Source organism: Brachyistius frenatus, unplaced genomic scaffold, assembly GCF_029030835.1.
Source record: "Brachyistius frenatus isolate BFR_SWC_R1_liver_20210118 unplaced genomic scaffold, ASM2903083v1 Contig_13, whole genome shotgun sequence".
Lineage (NCBI taxonomy): Eukaryota > Metazoa > Chordata > Actinopteri > Embiotocidae > Brachyistius > Brachyistius frenatus.
Window position 1 is genome coordinate 5820704 of NW_027210612.1, and position 18114 is coordinate 5838817.

General features: G+C 41.5%; 1 protein-coding gene across 3 annotated transcripts in view; it reads left to right on the forward strand.

The window, feature by feature from the left end:
• The window catches only part of akt3a (v-akt murine thymoma viral oncogene homolog 3a), a 56194-nt gene that overhangs the window by 12502 nt on the left and 25578 nt on the right, over positions 1–18114 (forward strand). For all 3 annotated transcript variants that reach the window (XM_069692965.1, XM_069692966.1, XM_069692967.1), the window contains one exon: positions 15926–16051. In XM_069692965.1, the coding sequence (XP_069549066.1) occupies positions 15926–16051 (126 nt within the window). The remainder of the gene's footprint in view (positions 1–15925; positions 16052–18114) is intronic.

Genomic DNA, 18114 nt, shown 5'->3' on the forward strand with positions numbered 1-18114 from the left:
TCTGATACAAAAGTAGGCTGCAGCAGAAGAGGCTGTCCTCTTGTTATGGTCTGGAGCAGCAGCAGATCTGGTCCAAACACTGAAGGATGTGATGAATAAAACTTAATGCACTTAACAAAATTAAACAGCCATGAGCAGCCTCTCAATAATAGAGCCAAACAATTTTTTCCGTATCTAGATGTAGTAATTTTTGCCAGCACACTGCATCATAACTGTTGGTACCTCGCATACGTTTGTCCGGTTCCGAGTTAAATGACCTGAAGCAGTGTAGCTCTGTAAACTCAGTCAGTCGTTAGGATCAGCGGCGAGCAGAAGCATCCTTGTAAAAGCCATGCAAACAGAGATGGATTAATGGATGGGTCTGTGAATGAACTAATGTAGAGGGAGGCAGTCTTGGATAAATGAATGAACGGATCAATGAATGGAGTGCTGATCACTGCAGATGGAGAACTTGGACAGAGGAAGCGAGAGGGGATAAAGTTGAGTAATGGGATTAGTTTGCAGCTCATGATCATCAAAATGCTGACCTCAAACATTTGACCACATTGTGGATGGATGCACATACATTCACACATGTACACCTGACAAGATCATTATTAATATTAAATATTACTCAATTATAGTCATCATGAGCACGCTGTAAAAAGCCATGTCAAAATCTCAAATACAAATGTTCATTTTCAAATATTTTCCTTCATTGAACCATATTCACACACTATATATCATCACACCTGTTACTTGCTTAGTAATAAGTGTGATCAGAAGCAGAGTCTTGACCCAACATATTGTAAGTCATCTGCTGGTAATAACTCATCAAATAACAGGATGATGCTAATGCAGTTTGTAACAAATTGATGCTTCACCCTTTTTTGTCAGTATATTAATGTACCATAAATCACCATGTAAACTAAGCCACTTAGACCTTTTCACTCTTGGAACCCGAATAAAACAACAAACAGGATTTTCCATGGATTTCTATAAACATTGGTTTATTATCTCATTTGACCAGGTGTAACACTTGTTGCACAAATATTGTTGCAAATACTCACATCAGTTTTGTTTTTTTGGATACAGCCTTGTCAAACATTATTACAAGGAGGCGTTCAAGAACAGAGTCTCTGTGCATTTTTATGAATCCCAGGTTTCCTGGACACCTCAGATTTGTTTATTCAGCTGGTTTTCCATTGATCACTGTTTCGTTGGTGTTCCTGTAGTGTTCCATTGTGATCTATTGACAGCAGGAGCTCCAGCCTTACCTGAAAAAGCAATTCAAGTAAAGCTGAAACCAGAATCTATGTTTAAATCTGCTAATATAGAGATTAGACCGAAAGGGTAATGTGTAGTCTAACATCTTGAGGTATTGTGGGCCGGTTGGAGTAGGCTTTGGGCTGATTAGAGGAGGCAGGTTAGAGTGGGGGTTGGTTTGTCTCATTTAGGCCAACAGATTAGTGGCTCAGTTAACTGCTAGTGTTTTTAGCAGGCTGGAGAGGGTCCCCAGACTCTGACCATTATGGACTCGTATGACCGCTCATTTCTGTAGCAAACTTGAGCCACAAGTTCAAATTCAAGTTTAAGTTTATATTATATTAAAACTTTTTTTTTTTTTTTTTTTTCTTCCAGAAGCTACAAAAATATAGAGTGTAGTATATATTGTAAATGCTATTTAGTGGCCTTGTAGAGCTCTGGTCCAAACTGCTGTTTCTCCAGTATTTGGTACTGGATAATAATATATAATATAATAATAATCACATGGATAATCAGAGTATACACTCTGCTGGTGCCTTATTAGTTAATGAAACAGCAGTCTGATAGTGTGTCTTAGAAGTGCCTTACAGGCTGACAATAAGACATCAGTTGCCGGTCTTTTTTCTTACCAGAGTTAACAAAATGATTGCCATTCCAGTAACAGTTTATGTATTAAATGCCATGTCAGCGCTTGAAATTCCCTTAAAAACAAGCTGCCCAGTTTTGCAAACTTTTTTGGCACATATTTATTATGTGATGCTGATTACATGATTTTTAATAACACTTTTAATTTAACTTGTTGAACTTTCATTTACCTGAACGGATGATAGTGCAGCAGGAGTGAGCTGAGGACATTGGGCTTTTATATTTGTTCTATTTTGGCACAAGAAACTAGGCTGTAATGGTGGGCAGTGATCTACATCTGTTTGCCAAAGGAAACTGGACAGCTATTGTTGCTCTGGAACATCAGTTACATCCTTGATGCATTTTTTTCCTCTTCCCTCTGCCTCTGTAGCACAAAGCTGTGTTGCTTCATTTGTAAAACAAAGCATGAGTTCCAGAGAACAACCTCTGTTACTGAAGCTTACAGTATGTGGAAACCGTGAAGGCAGCAGCTGTTTAAAGCTATTGCAGACAGTTTTACAACCAAAAAAAAAATAATAAAATCAGTGTTTCTGAATTGATTACCCAGTCTAATGGCTCTCAGTTAAGACGCAGTGTTAGCCGACGACTTACCTTGTTTGGTGAACTGAGCAAAGGTGAACGGAGCTTTAGGAATCCATTGACCACGATTAGTACATTTGGTTGTGTGTGAAAGAAGGACACACCAACACTGCTGCTGAGCTGATTTCAAGTCGTGCAGAGTTGACGAGTGTAGTTGAAAGAATGTTATCTAACAGGTTCATTTATTGTCTAACACACAGTGCCACTGTTGCCATGGTATTACTTACCGCAAAGCTGGTAGGTGTAGCTGCTGTAGTAATTAATGTTTGTGAGGATACTACAGATGACCCTGCTCTGGATCCCAAATGTGATGTAAAAGATGCAGTGAAAACTTGTTTTCTGGGTTACACCTGGTCATTTTCATCATAACGTTAAATATACGTTTATTATGGACTGCCTTCGGTAGGTTTGGTTTGAGTTTGCTCCTGATATGCTTGACTTAATAGTTGAGCTGCATGTTGATGTCACAGTGGTCAGGTTAAAGGGACAGTCGGTCTATTTATAGCTTCCCACCTGTAATCTGTCTCTGACAGGATTAACTAAGCCACTAGCTTCAGCCTGCTGTGCCACATTGACACACTGAAAATGTGAACCATGATTAAATACGTGCATGAAAATTGTGTACAGTACATGCATGGCACACGAACCCAGAAGAAGTTAAAATGTGATTAATTATGATTTCTTTGAAAGGATAGACAATTACAGTATGTTTGTTTTTAACTAACCAGAAAATGTGACACCATATAACCATGTTACATGCCTCTTTTTTTTTTTCCCTACTTGTGTACATTTGTTTATATACATGTGCATTTTTTTTTTTTTTTTTTTTCCGTGGATGTGTGCATGTTTCACAGAGTCTCAATAAGTCTGATGAAAACAGAGAGGAAGAGGAGACCAAACACTGACCGAATTTTTCATCCTCCCTCTGCCTCCTCCGTCTCTAGTTGCCAATCTCCAGTCATTAATTAGCTGTCCATGATAAAATTCCCCATTCCCAATCTGACACTAGTGTAGAGCAGCGGACGGCAGTGGTAATCATGTCAGCGAGGCTTGGCTCAATGTTCTGAGGGGGCTAAATGGCCCCCATATGGTGCACTGGCTGGGGCCCGCTCCTCACCATGCTCTCATTAGACTAGTGCTTAATATACCAAGTTAAAGAGGGACACACACACACACACACACACACACACACACACACACACACACACACACACACACACACACACACACACACACACACACACACACACACACACACACACACACACCAATGCATACTTTCAGCTGTAAGAAACAAATCAAGGCATCTGACAGGGGATTGGGTACAAAGGGACAGGAGGACAAGGAGGTGGTATTTGTTTCTGTATTTGTGTGCATGTGGCATGTGTGACTGTTCTGAGAGACTGACGCTATACAATTGTTGACTTGCCATCTGTCATCAAGCAAAGAATTGTATCTGTGTGTGTGTGTGTGTGTGTGTGTGTGTGTGTGTGTGTGTGTGTGTGTGTGTGTGTGTGTGTGTGTGTGTGTGTGTGTGTGTGTGTGTGTATGTGTGTATATAGAGAGGAAAGATGAGACGGAAAAGAAAGAAAGAAACAGTGAGTGAGGTGCAGATGTCTCAGTATAGCGGCTAGAAGATGAGGTTCAACAGCAGACTGCTGTATGAGAGGAGGTGGAGGGGGAGAACAGAAGAAAGGAGGACGAACATCTGCCATATTCAGATATTGCTCCGTGGTTTGAGTGTTTCTACACAATATCTTGAGTTTGAATAGACCTGGGAAATGACCTGCTCATTAAGCATCCTGCAGGCCTAGACGGGCAAGTTCACACACCGTATGTTCTGCAGTATTTAACCAATAATGCTGAGACTTTGTTTTGCATTTTAATAATGTAGAATTATTTTTTATATACGGAGCCAAAATAGGTTTCAGTACATCTTTTATTATTATTCTTGAAGAATAACCAGATAATAACTTTGCAAAAATCATCATTTTTCACAACAGTGACAGCGAAACACCTCTTGATATTTTTGACACTGCTGTTATTGGTGTTGAATATTATGAGTTTGATCAAATAATTTAGTCTGACGATACTGAACTGATTGTTTATTAGCTCATGATGGAAAATGTGAATGATTTTTTTTTTACAGGCTTTGTTTGTGACTTATTTTTCCAGAAAATGTACATAACAGACTTAAGGCCTAATATAAATGCTTAATGTTAAAGGCAAGGCAAGTTTATTTGCAAAGCACATTTCAACTACACAGCAATTCAAAGTGCTTCACATAAAACCATTAAAATTGAAAAAATAGTTAAATAAAAATAGAACTGATTATTTTTTAGCATAATATTTGACTTTTTAATCCAAGTATGAACTTTATCTTAAACTGATCTCAACATAGGAATAGTCATCTTTGTTTCTTTCTAACGGTATCCGAGCTTTAAGGGCCTGATGTCGGCCAGCTGATGTGGACACGTTGTCAAAAGCAGCCTCTCAGACAGACAGACGTTGCAACATGACTAACACCAGCTCTCAGTGAAGGAGAGGGAAGTGTTTGTCTGAGTTGAGGTGACATATAGAGCTGTCTGTCACATCGGTGTGACAGACAGGCGAGCAGTCAGTAATTGCAAATCACACTGCGAATTTAGTTGGCCAAACTCTACAGTAGTTCATGAAGTTACGCTGCCTGATCACAAGTAAACAGCATCTTGTAAACAAAAGTCACGTGGGTGCCCAAGTAGCCCTTTTATTGGACAGTGTTTGAATAAACAGTCTTCGTCAGGGATTTTAGCAGAAGAGCCAAAACAATTATAATCCCAGTCTCTGTTTTGCACAAATTGTGAGGGAACTGCATGAGGCTTGCTTCATTTTGTGATGTTGTGCTTTCACATTGTCTTGTATCCGTAAAACTAGACCGTACACAACCATGTGACGTACCGGCTTCTCTCACTAACAAACTTCGTTGAATCACATAAAATCAAGAAAGGTCACATTCGTGGTTTCTTTCTGGCCTCGCTCTCACCTGTCTGTACAAACAGAAGTTAAGGAGAAAATAATCCAAAGTGTGACTCAATCGCTCCAAATAGCGTGAATGCACCCTGATGGACAGATGGGCATACACCGGAGCAGGTGGAGAGACAAGACAGGTAGCCGGGCAGGACAGAGGGGAGAGCAGAGAGCAGCAGTTAGTGAGGTGGAGAGCACTTACTGGTGGCCCTTCAGTGCAACACATGAATGGAACCTTTGAATGAGGCGCGGCGGGGCTTGTGTGTGTGTGTGTGTGTGTGTGTGTGTGTGTGTGTGTGTGTGTGTGTGTGTGTGTGTGTGTGTGTGTGTGTGTGTGTGTGTGTGTGTGTGTGTGTGTGTGTGTGTGTGTGTGTGTGTGTGTGGGGAAGGGGGGTGGAGTACAGAGGGGGGTGGGTGCTCTTGACAATACTTGGGGTATAGTGCTTGATTGTTTACTCTTGCCTGCTGGGCTGGGCTATTGTGCTCTACTGTGTGCGCGTGCGTGTATTTGTGGTGACAGAGTTTATACCGGGTGCAAGTGTGTGCGTGTGTGTAGGTTTACAGGCAGAGAGAGAGACGTAGGCAACAGCGCAGTGCTTCTGTTGCTCCAGGAAAGTACAGGGGATTCACAAAAGACCAGGGGGATCTTATGTTGTCCACACAAACACACGCATGCACACGTAACGCCAGCTGCCACCCACAGCCTCAGCCCAGCATTTCTGAATAAATAATACGGAGCCAACCACTCTGGAATAATGGTGACTTACACACTCAGACACACATCCATGCGCAAAGCTTTGCACCTGTTCACCACTGCTCAACTGGACAGGGTTGGGCTCCACACACACACACACACACACACACACACATGCACACACCCCTTGTTGCCTGTCTGTTGTTGGCAATACTTAGACAGCTGTGTCTGTCTCCCAACCCAACCCTCCCCTTTTTTTTTTTTTTTTTTTTTTTTTTTTTTTTTCAGATGACATCTATTCTCATTAACTGATTGGTCCAGCTGCTTTACTCTGTTCCTCTGATTGGATGGTTTTACATCCAATGAGGCAAAGGAACAAAATAATTTTTTTAATATGAATGTCAGATTTAAATGGGGACCTCAAAAATGCACCCTTCTGTGCAATTATTAATGTGAAGTATGAATATGAGAATTACTGAATGAAAAAAGACTGGTCAGAACATAACTTGTCAGGTTTTATTATTTTCAGTATCATTATAATAATATTCACATGTAAACGCTATTCCCTGACATCCACCAACTCTAAATGGGTGACAGTTTCTATTTATAATCTAGCAAAATTACACAAGTCATTCTTAAAAGTGTCATAGAAATGTAGCTGACCTTGATTGAAAGTGATGGCTTTAACAGGTCTCGCTGTACTTTAAAGATGATAAATTGTGGATTTTGATCTAGTTTCCATTAATAGTTATATTTATAAATATACTGTGCATTTTGGAGATATACTCTATTTAATGCAGATGTCAATGATGTCAAATAAATAAAGACATCAGTGGTGCCAACACACAATTCTGTCCAAAAGAGAGAACAGAGAGAGGCAATATACCAGCAATCAGTGCAATTTGATTAGCCTGCTCATTGGCTATGTGTGCCTTTCCTAATCGCATTGGACGCACTGCATTCTGAACACAAGCAGCATGGCATTCCTAATGTAATCGGGTGTTCGAAGGCAAGAGCTTTTTGTTCTGGTTAGCACAGTTTGTATTTTTACCTTCTTGACATGAAAGAAGACATCCATAGATGTCATTCTTTGTGTTGTCAATGCCATGTTATGTCTTGATAGTTGTGTGTCTGTCTGTGTGTGTGTGTGTGTGTGTGTGGGGGGGGTAAAGGGATGGATAGATGTGTGTGTATGTCGAGGAAATAGACGTGTCTAACCGAGTTGTGTTTGATATTCTTGATAGCATTTACTGTAGATATAAACCAGAGTTTTCCCTATTTAGTTAATAATAATGTCATAATACCTTCTTGCTATATGGCTACATTATGTACTTGACTCCTTGAACATAGCACGCAGCCATATGGCATCCATCATATTCTGTAGTTGTTTGCAAGAGATCAAATCACTTTGTTAACACAAATGTCAGCACTTTGACCTCCTTTGCTGTGCGTCTTTTTCATTTGTTTCAGTTCATGTGTTTTAAGTTTATTCTCTTGCGATTGATTGAATCTGTGACAGCGTTGCTCCTGTGGTGTACGGATGAGTAGAAAAGGACTATTATAGTAGCAACAGAAGCCACCACTCCAATCTGTGAGGAGAAGAGATTGTACTGAACCCAGCCTCATATACTGCACGGGAGGTCATCCAGGGCCCAGGTGTGTCTCCTGCCATTGACGGTCCTTCGACACAGGACAGTTCTTTGCAAAGAGAAAAGCACGGAGCAGGAAACTAGCGAGCGTGGCAGAGGGGCCATTTCAAAATCCTTTGAATTACATCAAAGGTGGAAAACTCCCCACACTTTCAAAACTTCAACAGCCTCCTTGTCTATTTCGGTGTTTGGTGTTCCATGTTTCTTCTTCCTTGGAATACAAAGAAAAGACTTGATGCTTGCTGTTCAAAGGGGGCTGCAGTCTGCATTAATCTGATAGCTGTGAAAGGTGACATACAGTATTTCAAGTTCGGCATTTCCTTATTCCAAATGACTTGAATTTTAGAACAAACTTTACATCTATCGGTATTAAAAAGTAAATACTGTATGTCTGGAAAGTTATTTTAAAGACAGCGGAGCAGCCTCAAATTGTATATTTTCACGTGACTTTTTGGAGTGCAGTCATATTATAAAGAAGTAGGTGTTGTCCTGAGTTGTATCCATAGAGCTCATCTTGATGTGCTTAGGATGTGTTACTAGACAGTACCATAGCTTCTGCTCTTCAGTATGACGATGTCCACCCTCACTTATTTCTTTTGTGTTTGAAGTCCTCACAAATAACTTTGTATTGGTATTCGTGATATAATATTCACATATTATGTGGTGAAAGTTTTCTTGGTGTAGTTTATCGTCCATCCATTTATTTGATGATGTCAGAGAAACCACCGACTTGCTGAACTTCGACCTTGAATTTCACATGTTGAAAATTAAGTTAATTATGTTGTAACCAGACAGAAAGCAAAAAAAAAAAAAAAAAGTAATATTTGTTGCAATAATGGACAACAGAGGCACAAAGTAGTTACAGTAAGATTTGAGTTGCCTTATCGAAGTGACCTTCACCCCCACCCACTGTGTGTGTGTGTGTGTGTGTGTGTGTGTGTGTGTGTGTGTGTGTGTGTGTGTGTGTGTGTGTGTGTGTGTGTGTGTGTGTGCGCGCGCGTGTGTGTGTGTGTGTGTGCGTGTGCGTGTGGTGAGGAGCCAGGTAGGCAAAGCCTCCTGTCTGTCACAGGTGGTGTTGAGCAGCAGCCCTCCAGCTAGGATGCTAATATGCTAACACCACAGTAATCCTATGATGCTTCACGAAGCAACGGGCTCTTTTCTCCAACAACACACATGAACAAACACTTGTACACAAATCTAAGATGACTGAATGCCTGCATGCAGAAACACATACATTTACACCAACTAACACACACATGACCCCTGTCTTATATATATATATGTGTACATGTGTATAGACACACACCCACACACTTTTACAGACACAAACTCACTCCAGCGCTTCGAGGGGGATTAGGATGAGAGGCGTATTGGCTGCTGTGTGTCTGTCAGTCACTCTCCTGCTCTGTGTCAGCATCACAGCAGTGGCCACCATGCTCCAGGGAGCCACCACCATCTGCTGGATTGTAGTGGTACTGCAGGCAAGAAAAGGACAACATATGAGAAGAAAAAAAGAATATTGGAATATACAGGACAAATAAGGAAAGAGGGAAAATAGAATTTGAAGTAAATAATTATTAAATGTTTTACCCTGACTCTCAGTGTGTTTGTGGTATTATGAATCTGTTGCATGTTGCCAGTGTGTGTTTGAGAGTGTGTATGTGCACCCAGCACAGCCTACCAGGAGGCCCTGGCTGTGTGCAGCTGGCTGGGTAAAATCTCTTAGTGGCCCCCAAGGGATGGCCATACTCCCATGGGTTTCCACTCAATCTGGCCGCCTTGTGGCCGACCTGCCCCGTCCCGGCTCTCTGTCTCTGTCACAGCTTTACCCACATGCTCTTCTCACCCTTCTCACCCTTCTCACCCTTCTCACCCTCTCATTCCTCCCTGGCTTGTCTCTTGCTCAGCCCTCCTCTTTTCCCGCTGTAGCTTCCATGTAGTCTCACCCCATGGACTGAGCCATGGGCTGGTACAATTATTCCAGAACTAAACCTTTAAACCCAGCTGCAGCCCCAGCTTCAAACTGAATTTCATTCTTTTATTCTTTAAGTCTTGGTTCCCCCCTCGGTCTTGTTATGCATGTGGAAAAAATACCTTCTGAGCTTTTACAGGGAGCATGCAGCACAGCGTCTGAGTTGTCAGTGATGGTGACTGTATTTAAAGCACTCAGGCACACGCACACACTAACACCAGTCCAGCCCCGATGTGGTAATAAGACTAATGCACTGTAAGTGGATTGGCTTTGAAGAGCCCGGATTCGCCTTAAGATGTCTGAGCAGACTGGAGTTAGAACTGCTGGGGTAGGGGTCACGCACACAGCAGTATCCTTATAAACACACACACATGCATTATTGTGTAGACTATGCAGATTGTGCAAAAATATTGTGAAAGTCATTTGTTTGGTCTTTTCTCTCTTTTTTTTTTCAACACTGGTCCTGTACTGCTGCATTCAACATGCAATCTTGCTTGCCTCTAGTGCTCCTTGACAGACTCTCAGACAGATGTCTTCTTCAAGCCTCTTACTGCACAATTCCCCACTTTCTTAACCCCCAGTGCCCTCTGTGTCACACAGTTTACCCCTCACCCCCCGTTACCCTGCCTGATGTTTATCTAATCGCCGTTCCTCTTCATCCTCCACCTTATCTATTAATGCTTTTACTCAAGTATTGGCCGCTAATGCTCACCTAGACAGACACGTGAAACCCCTCCCCCACTCTGTTGTCTGGAAGTGTCTTGACCTTTGTTTGTAAGAAGATCAGCCGGTCAGTCGTTCCAGCTCAAACCCACTGATCAGTTTGACTGCATTCTGCGCTTGTTATCACCCATCGCCTGGCTCCGGCAGACTATTGCTCACAGCTTCAGTTTTCCTCCCCGTGATTATGGTCTGGAAACCGTGTTTGTGTTCATGTTTGCTCAGCCACTCTGAAGTGTGGACCAATAAGTGACTTGTGCAATGACGTTGAAGCTTTTTTCTAAATATAGTTACAGCGGTACAGCTTCGGCGCATGCGGCGGTCAATGCCGATCGGCTAAAGGCTGCTGCAATAGTATCAAAATTAACCTGAGGTCTACGCCCATACGCAGGGAATTTGTGTCTCGTAACAATAGGCTACCATACTACTACACTGTTTGTATACTGCGCAGAAATGTTACTTTCATTGAACTCCCTGTGAAAGTTCTGTTATATTTTTGACATACTTGCCACCCACTTAACTGTACAGTACACAGGACAAAGATGTCAGATATTTTTGTACTTCAATGCAGTTTTAACATGAGAATGTCATTTAAGTGTAGATTATATTCGCTGTTTATTAATCCATCAATAATATTTTCAATTTATAGCTTAAAAAATTGTCAATAAAATGTACAGAAAATAGCCACCAACTCAGTCTCTTGGTTAGAAAACTTGGTATTTATTATTTCCTGTTACAGCCCAACCTAGCTACTGCTCTCAACACAGAATGTGTATTTAGGTGTGTGTGTGTGTGTGTGTGTGTGTGTGTGTGTGTGTGTGTGTGTGTGTGTGTGTGTGTGTGTGTGTGTGTGTGTGTGTGTGGTTATGCGGCCAGACGTTACATTCCTCTTTCTGCTGGTGAGCTGCTGTGTGTGTGTGCTGGAACGCCGCAGAAATTCCACTCCACCCTCATCCCCGCCTCTATCTACCTCTACACACCACCACCACCACCTCTCCAGCTCCCAGAGTGCCAGTCACACAGCCCCGTCTCTGCACCATCTGCATATCGGCTCTTGCCTCGGCCAAAGCATTAAATTAAATCCCTGTTTGGGTTGATTAACAAATGGCTGGTGAGCTCACATAGTTATGGAGTTATTTATGTAATTGTCATCAAGGCTTTTTCCTGCTCTTCGTCTGCCTGGTTGTCAGCTAAAACGTGTCAAACCGGCAGAGCAGAGGTGTGCTGATGTCCTGAAGGAGCGAGCGCGAGACAGAGACGGGAAGAGTTTCCGCAAGTTCGTGTGTCTCGTTTCTGTTTTGCTGGCTGAAGTTCAGCCCTGCCATTTGTACCTGTCGCCTATTTATCCTCTCCGCATTTCTCTCTCTCATTCTCTCCCCTTTTTTTCTCCCCTCTTCTCTGTCCTGAAATGAATAGTTAATCAGTCTGCTAATTGAGTGACAGTTAGCGAGTGCATTGTTGTAATTGTCCAATCAGAAAGCTTGGAACAGACACAGTCACAGCTGATTCATCTCTGCCTCTTACTGCTAAATCCACAAGCTGCAACTGGAGGATGTGCCAACAAGATTTAATTCTTCTAGAAATTCCAAAATGACTTTTAAAAAGTCGACTTTAGTTTTAATACTTAGTTTGTGCCTCATACCAATTCCCTCTCCAATCCCGGAAAACAGAAAGGCTTGATGGGCAGACGCTTGGTGAAAATTTGCCCCCTTATCAACCATTTCTGCTGTTTTATTGAAACAGTTACAGTGAATGTGGAGGTTTATGGATGAGATGCACTTATTTTTAGATTGTATTTATCTTAGACCTCTTGTCACAATGTTGTTTAATCATTTTCAAACAATAAAAGACAATGGAACAGGGAGAAATGAGTATACAGCTAATTAAGACTTTAAATTAGATGGAACAAAGAGTTTCACTTTAAAACAACTGCTCAAGTCTATATTTTGTCTCTTGAACCAATTTTAATACACTTCTAAAAGGTCTGTCTTATTCTCCTGAACATCCTCTATTCCTTAGATCCTTCAGATCACCCACATTCTGCTGTTTTACTCGTATCCTGTCGTTCTAACAAGAAACCAGCAACTCCTGTTGTCTTAAGCACTGTATAGTGTAGTATTTACTAATTGGCCTTAAGGGAAAAGTAAAGTTGTGCAGAAAACTAAATGAAACTGAAGTGAGGAGTCCGAGAGAGATGGTGTGGGAAGGAGACCGGCTGTTCTGTTTTCTCCAGCAGTCCAAACTAGAGACATGTGGCTCCCCAGACAAGCTGTCCAGAGTGGGAGAGCTCGCTGGACTCATTACAGGCAAGGCCAAGACGGGATAGCTTGACAGAACACCATTGGATCATACGGAGAATTGGAACAGTCAGAACAGAATTGTTGTAGTGTGTGTGTGTGTGTGTGTGTGTGTGTGTGTGTGTGTGTGCGTGCGTGCGTGCGTGCGTGCGTGCGTGCGTGTGTGTGTGTGCGCGCGTGTGTTTGTTTGGAACGACGCGTGTGGACAACTGTCCACCTCCTCTCTCCGTCTGTGCCACCCCTGGCTGCCCCCTCCCCGGCGCCCCAGTGGACAAGTACACACAGAAACACACACTCACACTCGTGCACGCTGTCTAGGCCTGGCCAGAAGGATCGCTTAAATGTTTTCAGTTGTACTGGACAGCTGAGGGATGAAGTGGCCAACCGCAGGCTTCCATTGGTTGGACACCTCATCTAGAAATTGACTCATAGAAATGACTGGACTTGGACCAGCAAGCCAGTCGTCACTGCCAGTTTATAATAGTTTTATGAGTTTAACTTTCTCTTTATCTTCATCCGTTCTGACAATCAATCCATCTCTTTCTCCGGTCCAGTTTGAAGTTAGTTTTTCTTTTCCAGATGATCAGTTTCTTCCATCATTAGTTTTTGAGTTCACAGCGGCGATGGATAAACTGCTGAACTTTTCGTTTCTGGAAACTTTCAACCAAAGTTTTCACACAGATTAATACTATATATCTTTTGTTGGACACATTAACAGAAACACCTGTACAGTACTTTACGAAATCAAGCTCACTACGTCACCACAAGTTGAATTTTGACTTGTCTGACACGAACTCTACAAACACTGAATATCATAACCCTCAGTATTTAATGCAGGGCTATTTTATTGCCTTTGATTATATTGTATAGGTTTTGATGTTATGCCCATCACCTGCAGTTTGTAGAAAAACATTTTGGAGACTATTGAAAACACAAATACATATAAGACACAGTCTGGTAATGATTTGGTCACATGAATTGACTAAATAATAGTGAAAGTAACATTTGTTCCTGTTCCAAGGAAGCAAAAACCCACAAAGCACAACATCTGTTTATTATCCCTATTTGTACCTGATTATCTATTATCGTTTGGTCAGAATCAACGACATATTAAGTTTCTCCGTACTTGCAGTCTCGTTGCCCTTGATGCCTTTAGCTCTGCTTTCTGAATGAATTTTTTCCTTCCTTTTCTTTATGCCTTTCTCCACCCCTCCCATTCTGCCCCCCCCTCACAGCACTCTGTTTATCAGTCGCAAATGATCCAAAGAATATGCTTTGTTTCTGAAAGAACAGGAGAAGGAAATGGGAAAGAAGGAGAGAGTGGGTGGATTTGTGAAAAAGAGAAAAATAGAGACTGGGAGAGGAGGAGGAGAGAGGAGAAGAGAGGAGAGATTCGGTAGTCCTGGTGACACACTGGCACCCACCAGCATTTAATGTGGCTGTCTCTGTCTATCTGTGGCTGTCTCTGTCCCTACGTGGTGGCTCAAATCAGTTGCCACACACACACACACACACACACACACACACACACACACACACACACACACACACACACACACACACACACACACACACACACACACACACACACACACACACACACACACACACACACACACACACACACACCTCTAGCACAACCAGCACCCAGAGGTACCGGCAGGGCCCTCAGTCGCATGGTTCCTTCGGCGGAGCAGGTGTTTTTCTGCGATGTGTTAACGAGCACGGCCTGCTGTCATTTTCGCTTTAAATGGATGTCACAAATAGAACACGCACACATATATGCTCTGCCTATTCTCCTCTCACAGTCAATTAGCCAAAAAACAAGGTGATCAGAGCCGTTACTTGTGTGTGTGTGTGTGTGTGTGTGTGTGTGTGTGTGTGTGTGTGTGTGTGTGTGTGTGTGTGTGTGTGTGTGTGTGTGTGTGTGTGTGTGTGTGTGTGTGTGTGTGTGTGTGTGTGTGTGATGTCAAGGAATGGCCGGTTAACTAAAAGGGGTTGAGAAGTAGGGAACATTTGTGTCCCTCTGTGTTTTTTTTAATTTTTATTTCTGTCCTTAAAATGAGAGTGAAATGTTTACACAGCTCCCGGCTTTGGAAAGTGTTGTTGATTGTCACTTCCTCTCATCAGAGATGTGTGTCTCAGTATTACTTCGGCCGCATTCGTGCATGCGCACGCAGAGTTTCATCCCTGTATTTGTTTCCGATTGCACTCCCCCAGCTATGTGTGAATCCACACACGTGTGCACTTTAATCCATTTGTGTATCCATGCTGTTTCCAGTACGTGTTATCCGCCTCTGTGGTGTGGAAATGTTTGACACTCGTGTAATCCTGCAGCGGGTCATCTGATAAAGCTGTGGTGCCACCTTAGTGCCAGTCTGTGCCAGCCAGTTGGGTAATACTCTGCCACCAGCTGCTCAGCAGATGTTATTATTTGTTGCTGCAGTCTAAGAAGGGGTTATTCTCTTTGTGTAATCTTCATCGAATGTCATGTCACCTCATCTCATCTCATGTCTCCTCTTCCTCCTTTGCTATTGACCAGGGGTTTGTGCGTATTTGTGTGCGCGGTATGCTTGTGTGTGCGTGTGAATGTATTTGGTTGAGGGGTCATCACCTCAACACCTGCCCATGTATCAGCCAGATGATGTTTCTGGCATGGATAGTTTGAGTTTTGTGCTGGTAAACATGTTTTTGTCATTTTTTACATGATAATCCGATCTGAATCTGGCAGGCGCTGTGGGAGCCGTGGAGATTCTGTGTGTAGATCGGTGTTTGTGTTAACACCGCAGCGTGTATATGTGTGTTATGTCCTTTGGACAGCTGAGAGTTGAGCGGCCAGGCTGTAAACTGCCTAGGGAATAACATCTGTATTTAAAATCATCACCATCATTATTATTATTGCTGTTAGTACTACTTTCCATATATCATTATGATAATCATCATAACCCCTGCGTGTACTAATGCCTTAAGCATCATCATCATCATCATCATCATCATCATCATCATCACTGTTTCCTTTCATGATCTAAATTCAGTTGTATTTGCCCCAAATATCAGAATAATCATATTTCACTGACATCGTCCTCCTCCTCTTTTCTTCTTTAATATCTCTCTTCAGGTGAATACATAAAGAACTGGCGGCCACGTTACTTCCTGCTGAAGACAGACGGCTCTTTCATCGGTTACAAAGAGAAACCTCAAGACGCAGACCTGCCCTACCCCCTCAATAACTTCTCTGTAGCAAGTACGTAACCTACCTTACTTATGTCAAAACAACCCCTTGGCACTGCACTCTAAATCTTACTGCACCTGTATCAACATCATATCAAAGTCGAGTGAAGATGCAACATTTAGATTCCTGATGCACTTATCTGGAGCATCTTATAGTTTTTACTGGTTCACCATAATTCAGTGGCGAGCTCAGATTTGATTGCCTTTTCTGCAGAAACGGAGCAATATGCTGCAAACTAAGCGTTTTAATCCTGAAGGGTATACAGGAAGACGAGTTTCCATGTACCCTCATCTTTACCTTACATACTGTACACATATACCCTGCATACTTCTCTGTCGGCTCATAATTAACAACGATGAAGACACTGTGACGCGTTCTGTTATTAACCCCCGTAGAGAACATTTCAGTTCAGAGAAAAAAAAACTCTGCAGGTTGTGGGGAATCAGTGTCATATGTGATAAGCTATATCATATAACTTTTATTTTATTTTGAAATTAATGTTATCTGAAGAGATGTTGCTGAAATATTGTGGTTTCATCGCACAGTGAAATGAGAAGACAGTTATTGCAGCCATTGCTTGTCAGTCATCAGTCTTCACAGTGTTGGTATGCCTTACAGAATTCACTGAGGGCTCTAATTAACCATTTATCAGTACATCATCTGTCTGCACCTGATTAACAAGCTCCACAACATTGTTGACATGTGTAATTAGCCAACTAATGAGTTGACAAGATTGATTTTCATCTCTCTCTTCCTCATCACCTCTCATTGTTCATGCAGTAATTACAGATTTACTGGGAAAACTTTGTAACATCTCTCCAGGCATTTTAGCTTCGGAATGAATAATAGTCACCCTAAAACTGTTTCCTAACCTGACACAAGGCAGAACTGACTACTAACTCAAAGTACTCACAAGATGTTCAATGAAATTATAAGACACTAAACTTTTGTTTCAATTTAAGTGTATTAAAGACATCACAGCAAGTCAAGAAAGTAGGGAAGAGCCGGATGAAAGCAATTTTCTCGAACACAGTAATCAAATGTTGACCGCAATGACAATGATTTTCTTTTGAAATTATATTTATCTGAAAATTGTTTCCTTTGTCCTGGCTCTCTCCTATATCATAGTTAAATCTCTCCTATTTAAAATGGTTTCCTAAATAATGTTTGCGTTTAAAGAAGTTAAGCTTTTTATTTTTGTTTATTCTCAGTAGACTTTGCTGCTGTATTGGTAGCTATTACTCTAGTTTTTATTATTATATTCTATAATTATATTATTTTACTCAAGAAATATGGACAGTGCTCTGACTCAGACGAGATACGTCAGTATTAATGGTAGTTATTGAAGACAAAAAAGTGCAGCGCTTGTCAAACTTTTTCCATCATGCCCTTCTTCAGAAGCTGAACAGAATTCCCCTGCAGGAGCTCTATATCCTCACGGGGGGCCCTGCCCCACAGTTTGGATACCACTGCAGCAGTGGACTTAGTTGAACAGCAATATGATACTGTATCATGTAGCATTGATTCAAAATATCAATTAGATAATAGCTTCTTTAACCAATTCATTTAATGAATAGAATGTTAGAAAGTGCCTCGCAAATGAAATCAAGCAAGATTCAAAAGAAAAAATAAATAATTAAACTACATAAATCCTTGTGCACATGCTAACGTGAGTCCAAATAAGAGGAGCAGCGTAAGAATATAAAATCATTTTAAAAAAATAGTTTTGCTGTATATGCTAAATTTATATAATCAAACACTGGGTATGATGTTCACTTGCTGCTTTGTGCTCCAGTAGTTTGAAACCTTACAGCTGCAGGTAGTTGGAGGCAAAACTGTTTTTTCGGTTTAACCAGAAGTATTACATCAATCAAGTTGACATGAGATAAAAGCACAGATGACCTTTACTGCATTGCTCAATTTTGGAAAATGAAACCAGATTATCTTGATATTAGTAATAAAAACAGATGAAATACTTACAGGACATCACACAGCATCTGTCTCTTCATAAGTAATTAGATACATGTTATGTAGTTGTTTACTCTATTTCATGCTCATACAGCACTACCTACTTA